At 39.6% G+C, this 27,763-nt stretch overlaps 1 protein-coding gene and 1 long non-coding RNA gene across 2 annotated transcripts; both read left to right on the top strand.

Annotated features, from left to right (window-relative positions):
- Positions 1-68: 68 nt before the first annotated feature.
- On the top strand, positions 69-7,145 carry ddx1 (DEAD (Asp-Glu-Ala-Asp) box helicase 1). The gene is made up of 26 exons (XM_071479023.1): positions 69-174; positions 296-347; positions 502-565; positions 667-696; positions 816-912; positions 1,110-1,157; positions 1,301-1,384; positions 1,552-1,635; positions 1,734-1,810; positions 1,917-1,989; positions 2,101-2,177; positions 2,268-2,382; positions 2,606-2,744; positions 3,044-3,104; positions 3,255-3,353; positions 3,522-3,611; positions 4,050-4,238; positions 4,407-4,458; positions 4,657-4,803; positions 4,879-4,970; positions 5,058-5,130; positions 5,302-5,374; positions 5,602-5,644; positions 5,729-5,824; positions 6,110-6,230; positions 6,452-7,145. The coding sequence occupies exons 1-26, from the start codon at positions 159-161 to the stop codon at positions 6,580-6,582; spliced, it is 2,223 nt and encodes a 740-aa protein (XP_071335124.1). The 5' UTR covers positions 69-158; the 3' UTR covers positions 6,583-7,145.
- A 2,097-nt stretch (positions 7,146-9,242) lies between these two features.
- LOC139622000 (uncharacterized) lies at positions 9,243-25,041 on the top strand. Its single transcript, XR_011691129.1, has 3 exons — positions 9,243-9,426; positions 14,089-14,210; positions 15,568-25,041. It is a non-coding gene; the product is annotated as an uncharacterized lncRNA (long non-coding RNA).
- The last annotated feature ends 2,722 nt before the right edge of the window (positions 25,042-27,763 follow it).

Here is a 27,763-nt window from a genome sequence, read left to right as displayed (position 1 = left end):
ACCGTGTGTGTTATTCACATGCTTTAAACTAATTCGCTACCCGGAACCAACGTTATAAGGCTGCTCGGTCAGTCCGCTAAACGAGTTGCACCCAGTTGCACCGAGTCCGCCGCTGTGAACACGTTACATCCGCTTGGGCTGTATTCGTAGCAGCAATAATGGCAGCGTTTTCTGGTAAGAAATGTATCTTAACTTCATCAAATTGGCGTGGCATTCCTCTTTGACTTCAACGCCAGAAGACTTGTAAGAGCTACATACGCGCACATATTCATTAAATATGACTCTTGTCCCACAGAAATGGGGGTTATGCCTGAAATCGCGCAGGCTGTGGAAGAGATGGACTGGCTGTAAGTGACTCGGACTAGGCTGCCTGCTTGACGTTTCACTTTTGCTAAATCATGCAAATATGGAATATATGTCCATATGGTTTTTACCTGTTACCGGGTGGTGTAAGCCTAATAGCTGAAGCTAACTTGATGTATTTCAATCACTGGATTTCAGGCTGCCTACTGACATCCAGGCTGAGTCCATTCCCCTTATTCTTGGTGGAGGAGATGTACTTATGGTGAGGCTATCTCTCGATGGCTGCCTTGGACAGAGAATTTGCACACCACTGCAAACTGCAACTTTTACATTGTATTTTTTTATTTATTTTTTTATTTTTAGGCAGCAGAAACTGGTAGCGGTAAGACAGGAGTAAGTATTTGCCAGCCACAGTTTTAAAATGCTTTTTTTTTTTTCTAATTTTGCATTTGTGTTTACACATCATGTCAAGCAGCATAAAGAAGTTAAGATATTACACTTGTCATCCTCAGGCCTTCAGTATCCCAGTGATCCAGATTGTGTACGAGACCCTGAAGGATCATCAGGAGGGCAAGAGGGGCAAAGCCTCCATCAAGACTGGAGGAGCTAGTGAGATCACCTTAATATTAGTGACTTGTTTGTTTACAGTCTGTGTGGTTGATATAGAAGCTTTAATGTGTTCAGAACATTGTACAGAACTAACTGGTCTAATGGACCTAGCCAGGGCTGTATCAAAATTGATGATCCATTATAGTGTTTGACCTGCTCTGTTTTTGTTTTTTTGTTGTTTTGTTTGTTTGTTTCAGTTTTCAACACTTGGCAGATGAATCCTTACGATCGCAGTACAGCCTTTGGTAAGAAAATTATAAGCATGTAATCTCATAATCCATCACTGGAGGGCAGTCAGGCCTGTTCTAAGTGAAATTGTATGTATTCAAATTCTGTCTTGTTTTTTCTCACCTCTCCTCATCATCACTTTTTGTTTTTACCTGCACAGCAATCGGTCCAGATGGACTGTGCTGCCAGAGCAGGGAGTTTAAAGAATGGCATGGCTGTCGCTCTACAAAAGGTGTCACCAAAGGTGTGTACTGCACACGACTACTTTCGTATTGATTGAGATTTAAAACAACACCAATTAGGATTAGATGCATTTCACAGAGAGCAAATTATTTATTTGATTGATTAACAAAAATGAACAGATCATACATTTCTTTGCAAAAGTGGCTCATTTTTGTCCTTGTGTTTCAGGGAAATACTATTATGAGGTGACCTGCCATGATCAGGGTCTATGTCGGATAGGATGGTCCACCATTCAGGCAGCACTAGACTTAGGTATGCTCTTCTACTCTCCACAACCTCCATGCTGCTAAACATGTAACAGCTCAAATAAACTGTCGCAATAGAAGAGTAATTTCATCTTTTGATTACAGGAACTGATAAGCATGGTTTTGGTTTTGGAGGGACTGGAAAGAAATCCAACAACAAGCAGTTTGACAGCTATGGAGAGGTAAAAGCTGATGAATCATCGCTGTATTTAAATGTGTAAACAATTGTGAGGATGATTTAGATAAAAAGAAAACATGTTCTCTCTTTGTTATCTTCCTTCTTTGCAGGAGTTTACCATGCATGACACTATTGGATGCTACCTGGATTTAGACAATGGCCAAATTTCCTTCTCCAAAAATGGTGCTGTCTCAGTTTTTTTTCTTTATTGTGATTATATAAGACATCTGTGGTTGATACTAAATAACAAAGTCCCTATGCTTCTTTCCCTTCCTCTCTGATGTCTTCCTCCAGGTAACGACCTTGGTTTGGCTTTTGAGATCCCTCAAAATCTGAGAAATCAGCCTTTCTTTGCCTCCTGTGTGCTTAAGGTAACACTACAGAACAATTCAATATAATGGTTGGAAAGAAACCAAGATTTGCCAGATGAATGCCATACAAATTGCTCCTTTGTCTGCCAGAATGCAGAGCTGAAGTTCAACTTCGGAGGAGAAAACTTAAAATATCCCCCAAAGAGTGGGTTTGTTGCCCTGGATAAGGCGCCAGAGGGTCACACAGTCAAATCCTCTCAGACAGGTATGTGGATGCGACCTCATTTCAGGTGCAACAAACCAATACATTGAAAAGAGAATTAAAAGTAGCCATGATAATTTGATGTTTTGTGCAAATTCAGATGAGATTATGCATTAATACCTTTAACGATAATTTAATAATAATCTTCATTTGACAAAAACACCACCAAAACAATGTCACTGATTAATTCCTTTGTTGAGTAATTGTCCCTTTTCTTTCTGTGCAGGCACTGCCAAAGTCTGTCAAGTGAAAGCATCATCCAACGCACCCAAAGCCCTGATCATCGAGCCGTCTAAAGAATTAGCTGAGCAAACTCTAAACAACGTCAAACAATTCAAGAAATACGTGGATAACCCCAAACTCAGGTAGGTTATACTGAGATGGCATTGACACTGGTTGGCACAAATAGTCAAAAAGCATGTTGTTTTTTTTTAAATTTTTTATTATTGAATATTTAAGAGGGTGATTTTGAAAAGCAGTGAGCCACATCTGTTCTTGCACAGTCCTCCACAGTGCAGTAGTTCTTCATTGTGTGCTACATTTTCAGCACCTGACCACAGCCATGACCATATATTTGTAATTCCACTTTGCTTCCAGCAGATGGAGTAAGTGCCCAAGTAAAAATGTGGGTATCAGCGTATAATTCAATAATCTGTCACTGCAGGGAACTACTGGTGATTGGTGGTGTGGCTGCCAAGGAGCAGCTGGCTGCTCTTGAACAGGGGGTATGTGGCTTGTAACATCTCCAAACATTCATTTGGTTTTAGTCACTGTTACCTATAGAGTTCAAACTGTTTTTACAGACATATTTTTTACTCTGTCTCTCCCCATTTTTTCTACCCACTGTGTACTGTTGATACCTTATGGCTCATCAGATCGACATTGTGGTGGGAACACCCGGCAGACTGGATGACCTCATATCCACTGGGAAACTCAGTCTGTCCCAAGTCCGCTTTCTGGTCCTGGATGAGTGTGTATGTCCAACACATCTACTGCACTTTAAAAACTCCTAGGCCTTGTTATATCTGAAACACAGACTGTCTACAGCCTATAATGTACAATTACTGTTTTTAAAGGTTAATTTACATAGCATAGCTATCCGTGATGCCACTAACAATTTGTTTCAAATCTGTGTCCCCCAGGATGGCCTGCTGTCTGCAGGCTATACCGATTTTATCAACAGAATCCATAACCAAATCCCACAGGTCACCTCTGATGGCAAGAGACTGCAGGTAACATTTCACAGGGGCATGTCTGACAAAAAACATTTTAGTGTCAACAACTTAAGAATGTTTTGAACCGCGATATTGGCACAATATAATACACTTAAATGGTAGTTGGGGTTATGGAGGTACAGATGGATTAGGTGAATGTTTACACACTGCTCTCTGGCTGGCTAACAAAGCAAGTTGCACACTAGACAAAATATGTTATCATAGTCCCACAAATCCCAAGAGTGTGTGTCATTATTTCAACTGCTGGAAAATCAACAAAAATTATTATTATGTATTATGTATTTCAGCTTATATAAGCACCGCTGTGTTTTGTGAAATAAATCCAAAAATCTGTTTGTTGTATCATGTAACTCCATAACATTAAGAGCTATTGTGCTGTGTTTACACATCTGACGGTGGTTAAGCGATTTGCCTTTGATTCACCTTTTTCTCCAGGTGATTGTGTGCTCAGCCACTCTGCATTCTTTTGACGTGAAGAAGCTGTCTGAGCGCATCATGCACTTTCCCACATGGGTGGACCTGAAGGGGGAGGACTCTGTTCCAGAGACTGTCCACCATGTGGTGGTGCCTGTCAATCCTAAGAATGATCGCCTCTGGGAGCGACTGGGCAAGAACCGCATCAGGGTGAGTTCCACATGCTGAGCCAAGCAGGAGCATTCATATCAGAAGAAATTTTGCTTTAAAACTTTGTTGAAAGATTTCATGATTCTTTTCAAAGCTTGTGGGTTGTGGTTGTTTTAGACTAAAGTGTTGACAGAGCTTATCTTCTTTGATCTGTGTTTCTGTGGGTAGACTGATGAAGTCCATGCCAAAGATAACACCCGACCAGGAGCCAATTCTGCAGGTAAGACCAGATAAGCTGCAAGTTTTTGACTATTTGATTTTATCACTATTATAACTTGTGAGCTCAATCCTTTGAGATGCACCTCAATATGGAGTTTAATTGTGAAATAAATAAAAACAGAGGTTAAATTGCCATTTTTCTTTTGTCTATAGTCATGAATGAGGCCTCAATAACAAAAATCATGTTTGTGCATTTTAGAGATGTGGTCAGAAGCCATCAAGGTGCTGAAGGGAGAGTACACAGTGAGGGCCATTAAAGAGCACAAGATGGACCAGGCCATAATCTTCTGTCGCACCAAGATCGACTGTGACAATATGGAGCAGTACTTCATCCTGCAAGGAGGAGGTACGGGGTGCCATTTAGATTTAGACTGTACTTTTCAGCCAGAATCCTTACTCAGTATTGGTCTCTTTTATTCAGGTCCAGACAGTAAAGGCCACCAGTTTTCTTGTGTTTGTCTCCATGGTGATCGTAAGCCCAATGAGCGGAAAAATAACTTGGAACGTTTCAAGGTAAAAGAACAAAAACATAATGATGCTCTTTGACAAAGTATAACCAGCTATCCTGTATTTTCAAATCTCCATGTTTTTTTTTTCCAGAGAAAAGAGGTGAGGCTCTTGATCTGCACAGATGTAGCTGCCAGAGGAATTGATATCCACGGAGTTCCTCATGGTAACGGAAACATTTTAGACTTTCTATATAAAACCTACATCCATTTTCAAATGCTAATTATATACAGTGTTCATTATGGCAGAACACTGTGCTGTATTTTATATATGCACGTCCTCTCCCTGCCGCCAGTTCTCACAGCATTCATGTTTTGTTTTTGTTTTTTTTATCCAGTGATTAATGTCACCCTTCCAGATGAGAAGCAAAACTATGTCCATCGTATCGGCAGAGTTGGAAGAGCTGAGAGGTAAATTAGTTGGTGAATGAGTTGAGTTATTTACTTATGTATTTATGTGATTTTTTATTTTTATTTTCTTTTTGTAAAAATCACATTAAAATGATCAAATTCATCATCATTGCAGCCTGAAATATTCACATACAATTATCACAATACAATTCAACTGACAGACAACGAATTCTAATACTGACTTAATCATTACTGCTAAAATGATGTCATTTCACTTTAACTCACAGAATGGGACTGGCCATCTCCTTAGTTGCTATGGAAAAAGAGAAGGTAGGGTGGATGACAGAAATCCAGTTTCTAAATTTAATTAAGCATGGTTTTGGAAAGTGTAAATACATGTTTCAATCTTTGCAGGTGTGGTACCATGTTTGCCCGAACCGAGGCAGAGGTTGCTACAACACCCGACTGAAGGAAGATGGAGGTTGTACCATCTGGTACAACGAGAAAGAGGTGAACAAAGATGCGGACGCAAACCTAATCGTCTTAAGGCAGCAAGTTAAATTTGCAGCCTGAAATGCGGCACCGTCTCTGATTCAACAGAGGGCAATTTGAGCAATTCGATAAACAGCAGATGCATTTGTCATCCTCACAGAAACAGCACCCTAGGGTTTGGGGGATTTGTCGGGTGTATAATCTAATACAGTCACCGTGAAAGCTCAAGCACACACACACTTTTGTTTTTCATCATGCACTCTTATTTCTCTTTGTGTCCTTTTGCCTTTCCTCTGACCACAGCTCCTGTCAGACATTGAGGAGCATCTGAAGTGCACCATCACCCAGTGTGAGCCGGACATCAAAATACCTGTAGATGAGTTTGATGGAAAGGTCACCTATGGTCAGCGCAGGGCCTTGGGAGGTATGTGTGTCAGAGTGGGGGAAAAAAAGGAAGGAGGGATTACAAAGGGGACAACTGATTGTTACATGACTCTACTGCAGGAATATCAACTGAAACATCCGTATTCATTGATTGCAATGAGCATTATAGCCTGACAAAGCAGGCAGCAGGGCAACAGACGTTTATTATATTCACTGCTTTTATGTTGAACATGACAACCAAATCTGTTGCTTTTTCCCTAGGTGGTAACTACAAGGGTCACGTGGACGTACTAGCTCCAACAGTCCAGGAGCTGTCTAGCCTCGAGAGAGAAGCCCAAACATCATTCCTCCACCTGGGATACATGCCCAACCAGCTTTTCAGAGCCTTCTAAACACAGCCCAAGGAGCACAATGCTGTAGACCACTAATCCAGAATAAAGAAAATAGTACATTTTCACGTGTTGTAGCTACAGGGTACTAAATCTTTGTGCAACTAGCAGTGTGCAGTTATATTTCAAGTTTTGTTTTCAGTCCGATATAAGAACATAAACATATCTCACCAAAAATGTAACATGAAATTTATATTTAAAGGTTTCAAGATGCCAATATTACCCTGGGTATGTCAAACCTTTCTACAATCAGTACCAAGAGGATAACCAGATTTCTGTTCAGACAAGTAATTTCTCCACCAATGGTAGGTTTAATATTTGAGTTTTTGAAGTTGAAAGCTTGTCAGCATTCAGCAAATAAGCATGCTCAGACTGCTGCCCTCCTTGTTTTAAGAGGCTCCATCTAAGGCCTTCACTGCACTACAGACCTAATTTGATAGATTTTGTTTTTTTGATTGATGCAGCTGCATAAAATATTCAGGTTTCCCTATTGAGTAATTGGCTAAAAAGCCAGTGTGTTTAAGTGGCTTGATGTTTTCTTTTCTGAAATAAACTATGGAAGCCTACTCAGTCTGGAGTCATTTTTTCACCTTTCCTCTTCCTATTTACCTCTCAGAGAGGAATACAAATGTATATCAATTATAAATACCTTGAGAATTTCAGTTTGCTTGGCAGAAATTTCAGCAGGCAGCAGTGAAATGTTTTCGAGAAAAAGTTTCTTTGAATTAGACTATGAAGTTCTGTGGAGTCAAACCACTTGAAATATAAAACAGTAATTGTGTCTCCGTTGTGTGTCTCATTCTCTGCAAAGCACATTGTTATTTGTCAGACATAATGATTATTCCATACAAAATGACACATTTAGCAGGGCACAAGACTTGACACTTTTTGGATTAAATCTGTATTTTGATAGCTATTACGATCTTTATGAAATTGCAGTATATTGCACGGATTGTTGAGAGCTAGCATGTGTGAGACAGTGTGACATTATGCACACAGTTAACTGCCATCCCTGAAAGTTTTCCCCAAAAATATCTTACAGCTTCTATTAAATCCCACAATTTCCAACCTTCATGGACCATGTATATATGGAAAAACTGGCCACAACCCTCAAAGTCTGCCGTGTTAAACTGAGCTCTGAAGTTTGTAGAGGATGTGAATTTTTACATTGTCTCTGTTAAAATCTTGGGATGCTAATAATTTGCTGATAGTACTTTTCGAGCTATGACAGCATTTCTTGATGAACAGTTTGGGCTTATAAGATGTTGACTGTCTAGGGATACAGAGGGGAGTTTGTGTGTATATTCCCCTCCCCATGTGGGCCCCAGTCATTATAACAACCAGTATCTATAGTACAGTTGCTGGGCAGAAGTGGACTAACTTGACTCTGATTGGCTAATTAGACTGATTACCTCTTATTCTTTTTTAATTGTCAGCCATGTTGTCCTCTCCTAGCATAACATATCAAACAGTAGCTTTAAGGGAACTCAACAACGGTGTTACTAATGATATAAACAAGGCCTTGATACCTGCAGTGACTAAATTGAGGGTTATGATGAGTCTCCAGAACATACATGAGGAACCATGTAATGTCTTCTGCAGTGATTCAAACTACAGTGTGTGTGTTTGTCCAACTACCTCCTCTCTGCCTGAGGTGGTAGTTGGACAATTAGGCCACAAGCACTATCATCCATAGTCCTACTCCTGGATGAACTCTACCATCACATCCAGCATCTGGCTACTATGCAGTGCTCCCTCACATCCACTTGATACACACCAAGCAGCAGACACAGTCAAAATTAGTCCTATACTTGCAGTGGACAGTAAGTTTTTAGACACTTATTTGAAGTGCTTGTATTTTTATATTATATCATTCATTTACAATAATCGGTAAACATTCAACTGGTATGTGAGAGTATTGCAATGTACAGGAAATAGTAGAAAATTTGATTATTTATTATTATTACCCATTGTCAGCAAGAAAGACAGGGTTCTCAAATACAACTTGGGAAACGATCATATCAAACTTGAGCTGAAAGAATTATTGTATTGAGCTATGTGGCAGTGATCACAAAATATGGTGTATCATCGGCATTGGCTACCATGTGAACTCCACACTCCTTATCGTGCACTCTCAGTTCTCTTTGTGTCCATTTCCCTCTGACCACAGCTCCTGTCAGAAATTGAGGACTGTCCCCCAATGTGAGCCAGATGTCAAAGTGCCTGCAGATGAGTTAGATAGAAAGGTCCAATAGTCAGCACAGGGCAATGGGAGGTATACGTGTGATAGTGTGACAAAAGAAGTGAAGGGTAACAAAGAGGGTGATATGGATTGCAACCATGGATGTATTATAAGACCTTATAATACATCCATGGTTGCAACATGCAGCAAAGAAGTGGTGTGATGACTATATGAACTTCCTTTTTTCTTTTTTTGTTTTGAAGGGGGGTTAACCATGGATGTATTATAAGAACTTATATATTATTATATTGTTATATAGTCTTTGTTATATAAGACCATATAATATTACATTATATGGTCTTATAATACATCCATGGGGTTAACATGCTCGTAGACATTGTCATCCACACTCCATTCCCAGTTGGTGGCGGTAACGCACCAAATCGTTGTGTGCCATAAAACCTTAAAGAAGAAGAAGAACCTTTATTTTGAAATACCCATCTTCACTTCCTGCGAGAGCCTTGGACTTGTTTCTTACTTGAGAACAGTCGAGAGATTTCAAGCCCTTTAAATCTACCTCCGTCAAAGACGTCGTTAGCGAAACAGTGTGTGAAACAGTGAGACGAAGTGAGACGGAGGGTGATAAAGTGAGTGTCCCACATGAAGTGAGTATGCCTCCGTTTGTTTGGTCGTGACATCCTAGTCATGGCGGACCGCGACTGCGCCACAGACCTATCTGGTGTCCTAAACACTGCCCCTGTTTCACCGCCCATTGAACCGGTTTGGGAATCGGCGAGTTAGCAATTCTATGCATCTTTCCGATACCACATAATTTATCGATAGATTGTACAGTTCATGATATTCCCCCCCCCCCCCCCCCCCAAAGTCTGTTCTTCTTCACCACTCTATCTCCTATCTGCTAAGTGGGCATGGTCGTTATTGCTTGCTGATGTCAAAGCACAACAACAATACAACACAACACAGGACACAGTTTAATACAAATATACAAGTTTCATTTCAGGTTAAATGTTTAATTCATAGTTTAAGAGAAGTGTTACTGAGCCAGGGACAGGTCTCGAATGAAGTTTATTTTCTCCTCATCTGTCTGTCTAAAAAGGCCATTTTGATGTCAGGATGTTTGGAAGATCTGTCAGGTGAAAAATGGATTCAATATTTAGGAAAACAGATTTTTGTATCAGAATTTCTTTTTCTTCTTTTGTCTCCTCATCATATCATGACCCCTCAGATTTATCTGGTGTCCCTGTACATTAAAACTATATATAAAGTTGTTCAAAATAGCTCTGCTTCCAGCCGCTACAACAGAAACATGCTGCTGACACACTGATGCTTCAGTATTAATCATCTAATTATGTTGTATATAATGTAACAGTCAGAGGGACCAAACCTGAACTTAAATATGCAATGGAGTGTTCTGACATTGCTGTATAGGTACTTTTACATAAGTAAAGGATCTGAAGTCTTATTCCACCACTGAACTCTTGTATGCATTAGTGTATCATGTGGCTTAGGCAAGATTTACCAATTTGCCAAGTGAATAACGATTACGGTACTATAACCCTGTTTCCAAAAAAGTCGGCACACTGTGTAACATGTAAATAAAAACAGAATGCGATGATTTGCAAATCATGTAAACCCATATTTAATTGAAAATAGAACAAAGACAACATATCAAATGTTTAAACTGAGAAATGTCGTTGTTTTATGTAAAGTATATGCTCAATTTGAATTTGATGCCAGCAACACATTTCAAAAACGTTGGAACAGGGGCATGTTTACCACTGTGTTGCATCACCTCTTCTTTTAACAACACTCTGTAAACGTTTGAGAACTGAGGAGATGAGTTGCTTGAGTTTTGAAAGTGAAATGTTGTCCCATTCTTGCCTGATATAGGATTTCAGCTGCTCAACAGTTTAGGGCGTCCTTTGTTGTATTTTTTTTTTTTTTTTTTTTTATGATGCACCAAATGTTTACAGTGGGTGACAGCTCTGGACTGCAGTTTAGCCTATGGACTCTTTTACCATGGAGCCATGCTGTTGTAATACGCTCAGAATGCGGTTTGGCATTGTCTTGCTGAAATATGCAAGGCCTTCTCTGAAAAAGACATTGCCTGGATGGCAGGATACATTGCTCAAAACCTGTATATATTGTTTAGCATTAATGGTGCCTTTCCAGATGTGCAAACTACCCAAGCCATGGGCACTAATGTACCCCCATACCATCACAGATGCTGGCTTTTGAACTGTGTGCTGATAACAAGCTGGACGGTCCCTCTGCTCTGTAGCCCGGAGGACGCAGCGTCCATGATTTCCAAAAACAATTAGAAATTTGTGATTCACCAGACCACAGGACAGTTTTCTATTTCACCTCAGAACATCTCAAATGAGCTCAGGCCCAGAGAAGTCAGCAATGTTTCTGGATCGTGTTTTTTTCTTTGCATGGTAGAGTTTCAACCTACATTTGTGGATGCAGCTAAGAATTGTGTTGAAAGACAATGGTTTTCGGAAGTGTTCCCAAGCCCATTCAGTGATTTCCACTATAGAATCATGTCTGTTTTTAATGCAGTGGCGTCTGAGGACCCAAAGATCACGGCCATCCAGTGTTGGTTTTCAGCCTTGTCCCTTTGCACGCAGAGATTTCTCTGGATTCTCCGAATCTTTTAATCATATAAATAACCGTAGATGCTGAAAATCATAAATCTTTGCAGTTTTACATTGAGGAACATTATTCTTAAACTGTTTGGCTCTTTTTGCCCATGCAGTCTTTAACAGAGTGGTGAACCAATCTTTCTCTTCACTGCACAGAGGCTCTGCCTCTCTGGGAGCCTCATTTTATACCCAATCAATCTGGATGCCTTGTGTTGTTAGGGCAGATTCACTTTGCAAAGGAGGAGTATGGGATACTCTTCCTGCCGCATATTTTAAGTCTGTTAAGACTGCTGGACCGCATCAGGAATGAGAGTGGACAGGAAAAGGAAAACAGAGAAAATATGAGGAAAAAGAAAAAAAGGGGGTGGAGAGACAGTGAAAAACAACAACAATAGCAGCAAAAATACCATGGTAACATTAACAATAACTAACCATATACACAGAGAGAGAGAGAGAGAGAGAGAGAGAGAGAGAGAGATCTTCTCCCCCCACACGGCAGGCTCCCTGCACAGTCCTCACGGGACCAGAGACAGATAGACAGGGGTCCCACAGGCCACCCTCGCCCCACCCCCCTGACTGGTGTGGTATGTGTGGGTGTGCATGTTTTTTTTTGTTTGTTTGTTTTTTTTTGTTTTTTTTGTATTACACAACTTTTCTAGTCTTTTGTTGCCCCTGTCACAACTTTTTTGAAACATGTTGCTGGCATCAAATTCAAATTGAGCAAATATTTTTCATAAAACAATAAAATGTTAGCACTCAACGTTTGATATGTTGTCTTTATTCTATCTTCAATTAAATATGGGTTTACATGATTTGCAAATCATTGCATTCTGTTTTTATTTACATTCTTCACAGTGTCCAAACTGTTCTGGAAATGGGGTCGTATTAGGGCAGTAACGTATTTACTTGGAAAGAGTATATTTCCACTTTTGGTATTTCCCTCTCAATTATGCTCACAAAATATGGTGTATCCTCAGCATTGGCTACCTTGTGAACTCGGTAACATTGTACCAGGCTTTGGCAAGATAGTTTTGACCTTTCATTCTGATGTAGAAAAGGAGAGAATACAAAGAAATTTATGTTGACTCCATGTACCTTTTGTCTCAATTTTTTATTCTGAAACGAAAATCAGAAGATGAATCTTTTGTCACGCAGTTTGAAAAAAAGGATGTCAAAGGATGTCACATGAAATACAATTTATGGAAAAATGCTTGGAATTCAGTTTTTTTTTAATTCAGAGTTTAATATGTCTTGATATTTTACATAGGCTGTGATCAGTCTAAATTAGCACAGAAGAAGTGCAGGACAGCAGTGATTACCTTGCAATATGCATGTCCTTCATAATTCATATGTGTCTCAGTGAATGCTGGGAGCTCAGCCCCCCTTAAAAAAACATGAGCTGTGTCCCAATTCCAGGATCACATCCTTCAGAGGACGCAGTCTACAAAGGTGTGGCCCTTCGGATCTGTTGCAGACCTCAAAACCTGAACTGAAATGAGACAGTCTGGCTCACGGAGGATTTTCACCTTGCCTTGCGTCACCACCTGTGCCCACGTTTACCGTTGTGCCGCAAAGCACGGCCTCTGACACCTCGCAACAGTGACAACACATACCCACTTGTAATCCTCAGGCTCTCCATTGGGTGTTGTTTGCTTTCATTACCGTTTCACTGTTTCACAAAGGATCCACCTGTTGGACCGTTTGTTGCTCAGGAAAAGAAGGCCACAATTCTTGGCCGCCTTTGAAGGAGCCTTCGAAATGTGACAGCCTAGTAGCGCCGCTGTGACAAAAGTAACAATTCAAAATTCTTTCATTTCCAAAGTTTGCATTTAAACATTAAAATAAGATCATTTCTAACACATCTATGTCACATATGAGGACAAGAGACCAGTCACAATACTGGGTTTGCCTGCTGCAGGTCCACTCTGTAAACAAGGGAATAGTAAATATATTATTATTGTTGTTATTATTATTATTCATGCTGTAATGTCTTTTAGAGCGCACACACTGTAAACACACCTGTCACCTGACCAGCACGGTGCTGTTAAACCAGAAACACTGCAGCTACACTGCTCTTGGGGATGAAAGAATGAACTGCAGCCCCGAAACACACATCACTGATCGAAGCGTCTCGCATGAAGGCTCGATGGCTAGCCGCTCACTCTTTCTCTCATGCGTCTGTGTGTGCCCTGTGTGCATGTGATGGCATTGCTCTGAACACAGACTCAAACTCATCTGACAGTGTAAATGGAGTCAGTCACCTTTTTAGCTGGTTTACTTGCATTTAAAAACCTGTTCATACGTTTGGTGTTAAGAAAAGAAAAAATCTCTGGAGCAGCACTGTCACTGCTTTCTGTCAAGTTTTGACTGACGGAACAAATCCATGTTGCTTTCTGTGCATTCATCTGGGGGAGTGTTGCAAGTTGATATAATACACTAGCTAATGTGAGCTAAATAAACCAGAGTAATTAACCGAGGTAATCAGCCACAGTTCTAGTGATAATTCAAATTTAAATGGTGGTACTAACCATCTGGCATGTTTACTATGACTTGTGATGAAACTGGTAACTGTTTCATCTCTACTCTGCTGTTTATCCTATTTTTGAATGCCCTGCAAACAATTCATTCATGAATTATCATTCAAACTTTTGTTTCTTTCAGGGCTACACTGGACCTGCATCAATGCCAATTGGACACATGTTCAACATGGATGCTGATACAACTTAAAGTGTGGGCCAGATGTGTTGGAGCAAGTCATAGCCATGCCAACTATGTTTGACAAGGTAGAGTATATGCTAGCTTAGCACAGCAAATTTACCTATCTGAAAAAAATATATTCATTCAGTCTCAACGCCAGTCCACCATCTTGCAACTGATGCCGTTTTTGGCCGTTAGTGCAGTTATCACTACTATGAGCGGTCTCCCTTCTTGTTTTATTCCCATGCAGGGCATGCACGAGGATGCATATGCCCATACACGAGCATGTGATGCACTATACACCACATTTCTATCAGTATAACATGTTTGCACAAAACTCCACGTAACTCTTAAACTGTGAGGAAACTGTGAGGAAAGGGTAAATGCAAAAGCAAAAATGTACTCATGAACATAAGTACGTAAGTACTGCATTGCATTTTCAAAAGAATAGCTCTAGCTTCTAATTTAACTAGTTAAATCTATTTATTTGAGCTGTTTTCCCTTCAACTGTTTTTGTGTTACATGAGAATAGGTGAGTATTCCTTTTTTAAGGTAATTGACCTTTAAAATTGACTCTTTTCAGCAGAAACATAAGATATACTATTCAACTCAAAATACAGTGGCTTCAGAAACTACTGACATCCCTTCACTTTTTGCACTCCTCATTGTGTTGTAGATTGAATTTTAAATGGTTAATTTTTTTTTTTTTTTTTTAAGTATTTTTAGATTGCCATTTTGCCCATTTATCTACACTCATATTCAACACAACCTATATAGAAAAAGTGAAAGCACCTTTGAAAAAATTACTTAAAAATGTGAAGAAAATGAAAAATGAAAAAAAAAAAATTAAAAGCTGAAAACTCCCATTTAATAAAGTATTTAGACCCTTCCCTGTGGTACTCTAAATTGTGGTCAGGTGGATCCTGTTTGCTTTAATTGTTTTTAAGATGTATCAAGAACTTCATTAGCATCCACCCTTGATTAACTGAATGGCATTGACATAGTTTAGAAAGGCACACACCTGAGTATACATAAGGTCCCATAGTTAACACTACATGACGGGACAAAAATCAAGCCTTGAAGTTCAAGGAACTCTATAGACCTCGCTGATTTAAATATTGTACTTTGGCATAGATCAGTACAAGGCTATAAAACATTTCTAAAGCTCTCAGTGTTCCCAGAAGCACTGTGGCCTCAGTAATTGTTTGATGGAAGACATTAGGATTCTAAATACTATGTCTCGTGAACACCAAGCACTGCTCATTACCTGGTGAAGCATGGTGGTGGCAGCATTGTGTCATCAAGTCACAACTGAGGTCTGGTTGATCCATGTGTGCAAAGCGTATAGAGACACAGTATATACAAAGTTTTACACTGACAGTTTTCAAATGTTACAATGTTGGACTTCAGCAGGGTATCCTTTTCATTTCCATACAGGAAAAGAAGAAGAAGAAGATAGAAGAAGATCAAGAAGATCACTGAGGATGGACCAAAGGGACACCTGCAGTCTGAAGGACAACAAAAAGATGGATGCCAACACAGTATGGCAGTGGCGCATTATGCATGTAAAGAAATACTCAAGAGATCCAGAACCATTTCATTACTGTGATAAAATGGGATTAGATTTTAATGTTGGGTCAAACGCACAGAAAAAAATGGATTTACATTCAGTGACAAATGGCATCATACTTGAGGTCTGTGACTTTGCTGAAACAGTGACCAAGAGTAAAAGGCATTTTATCACAAACATTCTGGAGAACAACTTTGATCTTGGGTTGAAAAACGAGCAACAGCGGATTGAGTTTACTTCTCAAATTCTGCACAAAGTCAGAGACTTGATCCGACAACCTCCTAAAGATAAACATGAAGCGTTCACTCTCTTTGATCCGTCATCTGAGCCTGAATGTACCAGCAACAGCAAAAATGAACTGAACGTGGCATCTGACAGTTTCCTGGTGGACATGGATGATACAGATCGAAGTGAAAATGAAGACGGATTGAAGTGTTCAAGAGCCCCATTTAAAGAAACTATAGCAACAGAAAAGATGGATGGACCACATGCTGATGACAGTGATGATGACGATGATGATGATGAATTAATATATGAGTGTTCAGAGCCTCAGTCAACAGAAGAATTGAAAGAGGATGTTCTTCCCCCTTTGTTCCCTTATTGTGAAGAAATTGGTCTGAACCTTGATGTTGGTTCAAAACAAAGTCTAGATCCAGGTTTGTTGACAAAGGGTATGATGTTAGAACTAGTACACTTCTCTAGAGCTCTGACTGCATCCTACAAATCTATTGTTCTCAATGTGTTGGAGCATAATTTTGAACTTGATATTAAAAGTCAACAGGAAAGAAATCAAGTTTGGTTCAAGGTGTTAGACCTGCTGAAAAGGAGAGAGCAACTTATCACTGTTTTTAAAAGCGAGCCATTTTCCTTTCAGACAGATCCCTTTAAAAGACAATCAGCTCTGTCCCGTGTGGGAATCCCACTACATCAATTTAAAGAAGCGACCAAAAGAAGGCAGTCTGAAAGGAAACAGGAACAAAGGGCTCTTTCAACGACAAGAGAACATGTCACAAAACGGTGCAGAACAGAACAGGCAGAGGGTGAACACATCTACAAGTGTCCTTTGGACTCATATGAAGTCACAGATTCAGAAAATTATGAAAATGAATATGCCTTAGAAAACCCAATAAGTTCTGACATCCATAGTGAAACAGAATCAACCTATCTGGGTACACATGGACCTTTCTTCACTACTACTGATGATTTGTCCAGTTTTCCAATTGTATACTCATATGTGAACTCACCATTTGCAAGTCAGACTGATGAAAGAGGACTGTGTGGAGATGAAGAGAAGACAGAGATTCATGATTCAGAGAGTAACATGTGGAAGTTGCGTGAAAATCGTGTAGAACAAATCCTCTCCCAATTAGACAAAGCATTCATAAAGTCCAAGGCATTTGGCCTAGAGTTCAATGTTGGTTTTGGACCAAAGCAAAACTTTAGTGTTGACTCTTTGACTACCTTTGTTCTGCTCGAAGTTGCTAAATTTGCTTTAGCAATGAATTCATCCCAGCAGGATTTCATCATGGAGATTCTTGAGTACAACTTTGACTTTGGCCTGTGGAGCGAACAACAAAGGAAAACCTTTGCATGTGAAGTTATGAATAAAGTAAGAGAGCTTAAAAATAGTGAAGATGCAGTCAGCCTCTCAAAAGAGGATTTTCATCTTCCTTGTCCAGTGTATTCACGTAACATGGCCAATCAGAGCATGGACAGAGTCAACCCTGAAGTCAGCAGCATATCAAGAACAGAGTGTGATGTTGCTCCTTTGTGTTCTCCTGATTCACACACTAAAACTAAAGGACACAGGGTGGAGCTTTATCCCTTCTGCAAAGAAATTGGTCTGAAGCTAAATGTAATCAGCAGTCAATCAATTGAGATCAACAAATTGACCAATGCAGCAATGATGGAAGTGACAAACTTTGCAGAAAAGTTGTGTGGAACATTTGAGCAGATTTGTCTTGATATCCTCAGGCACAACTTTGATCTTGATTGTCAAAATGGAGATTCTGACCTTGCTAAAAATATTCTGGCTCAAATTCCTGTTATAGTGGAGCACAAAAATCTGTCTAATCTAATAGGATGCAAGTACACAACGAAAGATTTCTCAACGATGGTGATGGATTGCAAGAACAGCCCAAATTTAGATACATGTAGTTCTGGCTCTTCCCAGGCTCCAATCATAGACCAAAATGTAGTGAGATCAACTGACATTAACCAAGAAGATGTGCTCAATTTATTGTTGTGGAAATGTCGGGCTAATCAAATTCAACAGATCCTCTCAGTGCCTCATGGAGAACATTGCCCACTGTATTCTTATTTCAGATCCAAGAAATTAGGCATCGATTTCAATGTGGGATCTGGAGTAAAACAAAATCTTGATCCAAAACTACTGACCAATGGCATCATGGTTGAAGTAGGCCTCCTTGCTGCAGCGCTGGTTTCGGCAGAAAGGGATTTCATCACAGAGATACTGGAGTACAATTTTCATCTGAATTTTAACAATGAGCTTTGTCGCAGTGTCTTTGCAGAGGAAGTTATGGCCAAAATCAGAGGATCAGCTTTAAAAACTAGCAAATCCAGTTTTATGAAATTGCCTTTTGAACTCCCTTGCTCGAGATTCATGGATGATTCTACTTATTCATATTCTAATGACTGCCCCAAATGTTATCGAGACAGAAATTATAAACTTCACCAGGATGAATCTGCCTCTGATCACATGCTTCATGCTCGTCCACATGCCCTGACTGAATCAGCCTCTGCTGAAGCAAACTGCACAGCACAAAAGTCTGCAAAGGATCTGTCCTCTGCTTTCCAAGCAGCAGAGAAGATAATAATGGACAATTACCCGCTCTGCAAGAAAACAGGTTTAAGCCTGTGTGTGGACAAAAACAAACCTAAAGTCAAACTCGACACTTGTGTATTGACACGTGGTGTTATGAAGGAAGTGATTAGCTTTGCCAAAAGATTGTGTGGAACAAACCGTAAGTTAATGAATGATGTTCTTGACCACAATTTTAACTTTGGAATGCAGAGCAGAGATATAAATCCTGCATTGCAGTTCCACCACAAGGTGTTCGTACCAAAAAAAGGGCCCACTTGGTTCAGTGAAATTGTTGTTGTTTATCCACATCATCACAGAGATCCCAGAGATGCGAGTATACAGAAAGAGGTATCTGTTGCGCAAAAAATTCAAAGGAAAGAAACAATCAGAAAAAGACAGTTGGCACTGCAAAAAAAGAGGGAAGAATCGTCACTGCAGGAGTATAAGCAGAGCAATGGAGACTGCTATCCCATTTGCAAAGAGAAATTTCTGAAACTAGACCTACAAAACCCAACCAACACGCTGTTTCATCACACTGATATGTGTACCAGTCAAACAGCAGAGGGTGACCACACCTACATGTGTCCTTTAGACTCAGATGAAGTCACAGATTCAGAAAATGATGAAAATGAATATGCCTTAGAAAACCCAACAACTTATGACATCCATAGTGAATCTGAATCAAGCTGTCTTGGTGTACGTGGACCTTTCCTCACCACCACTGATGGTTTATCCAGTTTACCATTTGTAAACTCAAATGGGAACTCATCATCTGCAAGTCAGCCCGATGAAAGAGGACCGTGTGGAGATGAAGAGAAGACTCAGATTCCAAGAAATGTGCAATACAAATGTGACATGGAGGAAGAGGAAATGGAAACAGAGAGTAACATGTGGAAGTTGCGTGCATCTCGTGTAGAACAAATCCTCTCCCTACTGGACAAAGCATTCACAAAGTCCAAGGCATTTGGCCTAGAGTTTAATGTTGGATTTGGACCAAAGCAGAACTTTAGTGTTGACTCTTTGACTACCTTTGTTCTGCTTGAAGTTGCTAAATTTGCTTTAGCAATGAATTCATCCCAGCAGGATTTCATCATGGAGATTCTTGAGTACAACTTTGACTTTGGCCTGTGGAGCGAACAACAAAGGAAAACCTTTGCATGTGAAGTTATGAATAGAGTGAGACAGCTTAAAAATAGTGAAGATTCAGTCAAACTCTCAAAACAGGTTTTTCAACTTTCTGGTCTTGTGTCATCACTTAACATGGCCAATCAGAGCATGGACAGAGTCAACCCTGAAGTCAGCAGCATATCAAGAACAGCAGAGTGTGATGTTGCTCCTTTGTGTTCTCCTGATTCACACACTGAAACTAAAGGACACAGGGTGGAGCTTTATCCCTTCTGCAAGGACATTGGTCTGAAGCTAAATGTAATCAGCAGTCAACCAAATAAAAAACTTGAACTCAACAAATTGACCAATGGGGCAATGACTGAAGTGACAAACTTTGCAGAAAAGTTGTGTGGAACATTTGAGCAGATTTGTCTTGATCTCCTCAGACACAACTTTGATCTTGATTGTCACCATGGAGATTTTGACCTTGCTAAAAATATTCTGGCTCGAATTCCTGTTATAGTGGAGCACAAAAATCTATCAAATCTAATCGGGCGCAAGTACACATTAAAAGATTTCTCATGGATGGTGATGGATAGAAGGAACAGCCCAAATTTAGATACATGTAGTTCTGGCTCTTCCCAGGCTCCAATCATAGACCAAAATGTAGTGAAATCAACTGACATTAACCAAGAAGATGTGCTCAATTTATTGTTGTGGAAATGTCGGGCTAATCTAATTCAACAGATCCTCACAGCGCCTCATGGAGAACATTGCCCATTTTATTCTTATTCCAGATCCAAGAAATTAGGCATTGATTTCAATGTGGGATCTGGAGTAAAAAAAAATCTTGATCCAAAATTACTGACCAATGGCCTCATGGTTGAAGTAGGCACTCTTGCTGCAGCACTGCTTTCAGCCCAAAAGGATTTCATCTTAGACATACTGGAGTACAATTTTCATCTGAATTTGAACAGTGAGCTTTGTCGCAGTGTCTTTGCACAGCAAGTTGTGGAAAAAATGAGAGCATCATCTGTAAATCCATTAAAATCAACTATCAAATTCAAATTCCTGAAAATGCCTTTTGAACTCCCTGACTCAAGATTTATAGATGAATCTACTTACCTGAATACTGACTGCCCAAAATGTTATCGAGACAGAAATGATAAACTTCATCAGAATGAATCTGACCCTGATCACATGCTTCATGCTCGTCCACATGCCCTGACTGAATCAGTCTCTGCTGAAGCAAACTGCACAGCACAAACGTCTGCAAAGGATCTGTCCTCTGCTTTCCAAGCAGCAGAGGAAACAATAATGGACAGTTACCCACAGTGTAAAAAAATAGGTTTAAGCCTGTGTGTGGACAAAAACAAACCAAAAGTTAAACTCAACACTTGTGTATTGACACGTGGTGTTATGAAGGAAGTGGCTAACTTTGCCAAAAGATTGTGTGGAACAAATCGTAAGTTAATGAATGATGTTCTTGACCACAACTTTAACTTTGGAATGCAGAGCAGAGATATAAATCCTGCATCGCAGTTCCACAAAAAGATGTTGGTACCAAATAAAGAGCCCACTTGGTTCAGTGAAATTGTTGTTGTTTATCCACATCCTCACAAAGATCCTAGAGATGTGAGTATACAGAAAGAGGTATCTGCTGTGCAAAAAAATCAGAGGAAAGAAACAAACAGAAAAAGACAGTTGGCACTGCAAAGAAAGAGGGAAGAATCCACGCTTCAGAGTGAATATGTGGGAGCCTTTGAATCAAAGGACTGTAAGCAGAGCAGTGGAGACTGCTATCCCATTTGCACAGAGATATTTCTGGAACTAGACCTACAAAACCCAACCAACACGCTGTTTCATCACACTGATGTGTGCACAAGTCAAACACCAGAGGGTGACCACAGGTACATGTGTCCTTTAGACTCAGATGAAGTCACAGATTCAGAAAATGATGAAAATGAATATGCCTTAGAAAACTCAATAAGTTCTGACATCCATAAAGAAACAGTATCAACCTATCTGGGTACACATGGACCTTTCCTCACCACCACTGATGGTTCATCCAGTTTACCATTTGTAAACTCAAATGGGAACTCATCATCTGCAAGTAAGCCTGATGAAAGAGGACTGTGTAGAGATGAAGAGAAGACACAGATTCCAAGAAATGTGCAATACAAATGTGACATGGAGGAAGAGGAAATGGAAACAGAGAGTAACATGTGGAAGTTGCGTGCATCTTGTGTAGAACAAATCCTCTCCCTACTGGACAAAGCATTCACAAAGTCCAAGGCATTTGGCCTAGAGTTCAATGTTGGATTTGGACCAAAGCAGAACTTAAGTGTTGACTCTTTGACTACCTTTGTTTTGCTCGAAGTTGCTAAATTTGCCTTAGCAATGAATTCTTGCCAGCAGGATTTCATCATGGAGATTCTTGAGTACAACTTTGACTTTGGCCTGTGGAGCGAACAACAAAGGAAAACCTTTGCATGTGAAGTTATGAATAGAGTGAGACAGCTTAAAAAAAGTGAAGATTCAGTCAAACTCTCAAAAGAGGTTTTTCAACTTCCTGGTCTTGTGTCATCACTTAACATGGCCAATCAGAGCATGGACAGAGTCAACCCTGAAGTCAGCAGCATATCAAGAACAACAGAGTGTGATGTTGCTCCTTTGTGTTCTCCTGATTCACACACTGGAACTAAAGGACACAGGATGGAGCTTTATCCCTTCTGCAAGGACATTGGTCTGAAGCTAAATGTAATCAGCAGTCAACCAAATAAAAAACTTGAACTCAACAAATTGACCAATGGGGCAATGACTGAAGTGACAAACTTTGCAGAAAAGTTGTGTGGAACATTTGAGCAGATTTGTCTTGATATCCTCAGACACAACTTTGATCTTGATTGTCACCATGGAGATTTTGACCTTGCTAAAAATATTCTGGCTCGAATTCCTGTTATAGTGGAGCACAAAAATCTATCAAATCTAATCGGGCGCAAGTACACATTAAAAGATTTCTCATGGATGGTGATGGATAGAAGGAACAGCCCAAATTTAGATACATGTAGTTCTGGCTCTTCCCAGGCTCCAATCATAGACCAAAATGTAGTGAGATCAACTGACATTAACCAAGAAGATGTGCTCAATTTATTGTTGTGGAAATGTCGGGCTAATCAAATTCAACAGATCCTCACAGCGCCTCATGGAGAACATTGCCCATTTTATTCTTATTCCAGATCCAAGAAATTAGGCATGGATTTCAATGTGGGATCTGGAGTAAAAAAAAATCTTGATCCAAAATTACTGACCAATGGCCTCATGGTTGAAGTAGGCACTCTTGCTGCAGCACTGCTTTCAGCCCAAAAGGATTTCATCTTAGACATACTGGAGTACAATTTTCATCTGAATTTGAACAGTGAGCTTTGTCGCAGTGTCTTTGCACAGCAAGTTGTGGAAAAAATGAGAGCATCATCTTTAAATCCATCAAAATCAACTATCAAATCCAAATTCCTGAAAATGCCTTTTGAACTCCCTGACTCAAGATTTATAGATGAATCTACTTACCTGAATACTGACTGCCCAAAATGTTATCGAGACAGAAATGATAAACTTCATCAGAATGAATCTGACCCTGATCACATGCTTCATGCTCGTCCACATGCCCTGACTGAATCAGTCTCTGCTGAAGCAAACTGCACAGCACAAACGTCTGCAAAGGATCTGTCCTCTGCTTTCCAAGCAGCAGAGGAAACAATGATGGACAGTTACCCACAGTGTAAAAAAATAGGTTTAAGCCTGTGTGTGGCCAAAAACAAACCAAAAGTTAAACTCAACACTTGTGTATTGACACGTGGTGTTATGAAGGAAGTGGCTCATTTTGCTAAAAGATTGTGTGGAACAAACCGTAAGTTAATTAATGATGTCATTAACCACAACTTTAACTTTGGTATGCAGAGCAGAGATATAAATCCTGCATCGCAGTTCCACAGCAAGATGTTGGTACCGAATAAAGAGCCCACTTGGTTCAGTGAAATTGTTGTTGTTTATCCACATCCTCACAGAGATCCCAGAGATTTGAGAAAAGTGAAAGTGATATCTGCCACAGAGAAAAATGAAAGGAAGGAAACAATCAAAAAAAGAAAGCTGGCACTGCAAACAAAGGATGAAGGCACAGCTGTTCAGCAATCAGACATCAGTTATGCTCATTTTCTTGCTGTCAAAACTTACAAGGAGCTTTGGATAGATGGGCCAGCAGCAAAACAAACACAAACAGATGCTGGGACAATAATGCAGATGTCTGGGGTTCCAATGAGTGGTTATGAGAGTCCTCTGCAGGGAAACCTACAGATCAAAGAGGAGGAAGATGATCCATATTATGGTGATATGAAACCAGATACTGAGATAAAATATCTTCCACAATGTGAGGATGTAAAAACAGAGCCACAATGTTAAGTATTCAGTCCAAGTTGAACTTGAAGGATCCCTTGGATAATCTTTAACCACATGTCTTAACTTTGAAAGCAATATAAAAACAGAACAGTGTGAAAACAGAATCAGACACTGAGGGTGTCGTACCAGTACAGAACTGTGTCATACACAAAGTGAAGTCAACATCAAACGGGACTGAGATCCTTAGTGAGGCAAATGACAGATAGGAACAGGTGTAGTAGTAACAGTGATTTTGGTTTAAATTATGTTTCCTTAAGTGCTATGAAAACATGTTTTCTGTCAGAGAACACATTTGATGACTTCATTCAAAGCTGTGAGAATGTATATAATGTATAATGTATTTAAGTTTATGTTTGCTCCCAAAAAGAAGCTGATAAACTCAGATTCAAGAAATAGAGGTATGGGTTCAAGGCCTATAAAGATGAATGGAATTGACTAAGCAATTTATAACAGCTTTTCTACCACAGTTGAAAAAAGAATTTAGGCTTCTTATGTTCTCTCTGTGTTCAGGTGTTTGTACAGTCACAAATTTGTTGTAAGGATAACATGACACTAAAGTTTATAGATATTAGATTGTTGTCATTTAGCCATTGGACGCATTCTGGTCTTTTTTTTTTTTTAAGTACTTGTTTTAACTTGTTTTTCCACTTTATTGTTTATTAGTACCTTTTCTGATCTTCATTGTCATGTATGTTATTTTTATGTTGTTTATTTTTTTCTTTCCAAAAGGTCATAGCTGCTTACTGACAATGAAAATTGAAAGATGTTACAAATTACAAAGATCTGTGGTCACCTTTTTTAACCTGTGACATAAACAGGTAAAGATGAGTGTGTCAGTGTTTGAAATGATTTTAATGTACTTATAACACAGATACACTACAGAGAGGACAATGACCTGGACCTTGATGGACAATTGTATTATTTATTGCAATTTTGGTACATTTTATATAAAGTTTGGAAAGCATCTCTTTTCTGAATGTGTGTTCTGTTCCAATATTTTCAAGGGTTAACATTATCTTGCCCACCCAATGAAAATACTTTATTGAATCATATACAAATAGGGCTGTCAGCGTTAACGCGTCAATAGCGATGAAAGTAAGAACCAAGGATAACACTTTTTTTTTAAATCATGTTAATCGCGTGCCGCCAAGGATTCTTTATTTTTAGCGCTTTATTTTTAGCGCTCTAGAATCTTTGGCTGCTACTATTTTGACCCTTTGACGCACCCTTGTTGTCAAGCTGCCACAGACACTTCCTACAAAGATATTACATGGCGGAGCAAGATACTTCATGGCAAGTCATGTATGTAGGAGCAAAAGGGGGATGGTTCAGGTCTGCATAAAGGGGCGTGTCAGGAGACCTAAAGTGCTTAAATCCAATGCCTAAATCATCGTTGGTGAAGATCGAATGAGTTGGAAAATAAAAATATAAGTTACCCAGAGCTCGAGTACGGGAAAAATAAATTATCAAACAACTACATGTCAGACATGCCAATGTTAGCTTCTAGTTCAGACAGACTGATGGTTATGTGTTGTCAAGCAAAAGAAATGGTTCTAAAATGCAAAATAATAGAGTTTTAATCATGTGATGAAACATGCAATTAATAGCAATTAACGATTGAAATTCAGCGATTAATCGCAATTAAGAAAGAATTCTTATTGTTTGACAACCCTATATACAAACATAACTTAAATTGAATTGAGATTGTGATTTTGATTGTGATACATTTGTACAATTTAAAATAAACTATTGTCTGACTGCCCCACCAAGATCTGCTATGATAACATTCACTGTTATCCTATCTTCATTCAGCAAGGAGGAGGTTGGCAGCATCAGTGGAATTTATGTTTTACTTTTCAGTCATCAGTGAACAGATGTTATAAAAAGGAGAACACCCTGTTACACATCTCATACGCACCTAAATTTAAAGACATTATGACAAACTTCTTTTGTCCTAAGATAAATTCAAAATCCTGACTGAGTATTTGTAGCATTTGTTTGCTTAAATTAGTCCCAGCCCAGAGAAGTCAGCAATGTTGCTGGATCATGTTTAGATATGGTTTCTCCTTTGCATGGTAGAGTTTCACCTGCATTTGTGGATGAAACAATCAGAATCAGAATCAGAATCAGTTTTATTGCCAAGTATGTTTTCACATACAAGGAATTTTTTCTGGTGATTGGTGCAATTGATCAGCAACAGTGGGGCTCTCTAGCCTTGTTGATAAGGCTAATAGCAGATGGGAAGAAGCTATTTTTGTGGCGAGAGGTTTTGGTCCTGAAGGACCGCAGCCTCCTGCCAGAGGGGAGTGTCACAAAGAGTTTGTGTCCAGGGTGGGAGGAGTCAGCTACAATCTTCCCTGCACGCCTCAGAGTCCTTGAGGCGTACAGGTCCTGGAGGGACGGAAGATTGCAGCCAATCACCTTCTCAGCAGAGTGGATGATACGCTGCAGTCTGTTATTGTCCCTCTCCGTGGCAGCAGCGTACCAGATGGTGATGGAGGAGGTGAGGATGGACTCAATGATGGAGGTGTAGAAGTTCACCATCATAGTCCTTGGCAGGTTGAACTTCTTCAATTGCCTCAGGAAATACATCCTCTGCTGAGCTTTTTTGATGAGGGAGCTGATGTTTAGCTGACGTTGATGATGATGTTTCATGATGTTTTCACAATGAACTGTGTTCACAGACAGTGGTTTTCAGAAGTGTTCCCAAGCCCATGCAGTGATTTCCACTATAGAATCATGTCTGTTTTTAATGCAGTGCTGCCTGCGGACCCAAAGATCACAGCCATGCAGTACTGGTTTTCAGCCTTGCACACACAGACTTCTCTGCATTCTCTATGAATCTTTTAATGATTTTATGAACTGTAGATGCTGAAATTATTTACAATTTCACGTTGAGGAACATTATTCTTAAATTTTTGCACTATTTGCCCACACAGTCACACAGTTCAACATTTGATATGTTGTCTTTGTTCTATTTTCAATTAAATATGTGTTTAAATGATTTGCAAATCATCACATCTGTTTTTATTCACATTTTACACAGAGTCACAACTTTTTTGGAAACGGGGCTGTATGTTTCCGTCTGTACAGGTGTGGTACCATGTATGCCCAAATTGTGGAACTTTTCTTTATTATTTGGGTCATTATTTAAAGTGATTTCAAAAGCAGCAGACACATTTGTCGTTCAGCACCCTTACGGCTGGAGTGTGTAAAACCCAATACAGTCACAGTGAAAAGCTAGTGGGCAGAAAAGGTCAGTTTCAAGCTCAAGTACACACTTTTGTCCCTGATTAATGTTAGATATTTAATAAATTTACATTCTATGTGAATTATGGCTGATATGTCGTGTGTGTGTTTTTATTATTTTTTTTCCTGTCAACTATATACGGGAAAGGAAGTCATAGAAGATCACTGAGGATGGACCAAGGGGACGCCTGCAGTCTGAAAGATAACAAAAAGATCAATGCCAACACAGTAGGGAGCTCCACTGACAATAAACAGGAAAATGCACTCAATTTAGTGCTGTGGAAATGTCGGGCTAATCAAATTCAACAGATCCTCTCAGTGCCTCATGGAGAACATTGCCTATTTTATTCTTATTCCAAATCCAAGAAATTAGGCATGGATTTCAACTTGGGATCTGGAGTAAAACGAAATCTTGATCCAAAATTACTGACCAATGG

The sequence above is a fragment of the Trachinotus anak genome, unplaced genomic scaffold (assembly GCF_046630095.1).
Source record: "Trachinotus anak isolate AG129_WGS33_773 ecotype Australia unplaced genomic scaffold, CSIRO_AGI_Tana_v1 ptg000005l, whole genome shotgun sequence".
In the NCBI taxonomy this organism is placed as follows: domain Eukaryota; kingdom Metazoa; phylum Chordata; class Actinopteri; order Carangiformes; family Carangidae; genus Trachinotus; species Trachinotus anak.
This window is presented reverse-complemented; position numbering and strand designations above follow the sequence as displayed.

What these genes read in the sequence shown, in the direction of transcription:
- ddx1 (XM_071479023.1), top strand. An exon ending in CGATCGCAGTACAGCCTTTG is followed by an intron (nt 1,158 to 1,300) that starts GTAAGAAAATTA and finishes TTACCTGCACAG; the next exon opens with CAATCGGTCCAGATGGACTG. An exon ending in CTGATGGCAAGAGACTGCAG is followed by an intron (nt 3,612 to 4,049) that starts GTAACATTTCAC and finishes CTTTTTCTCCAG; the next exon opens with GTGATTGTGTGCTCAGCCAC.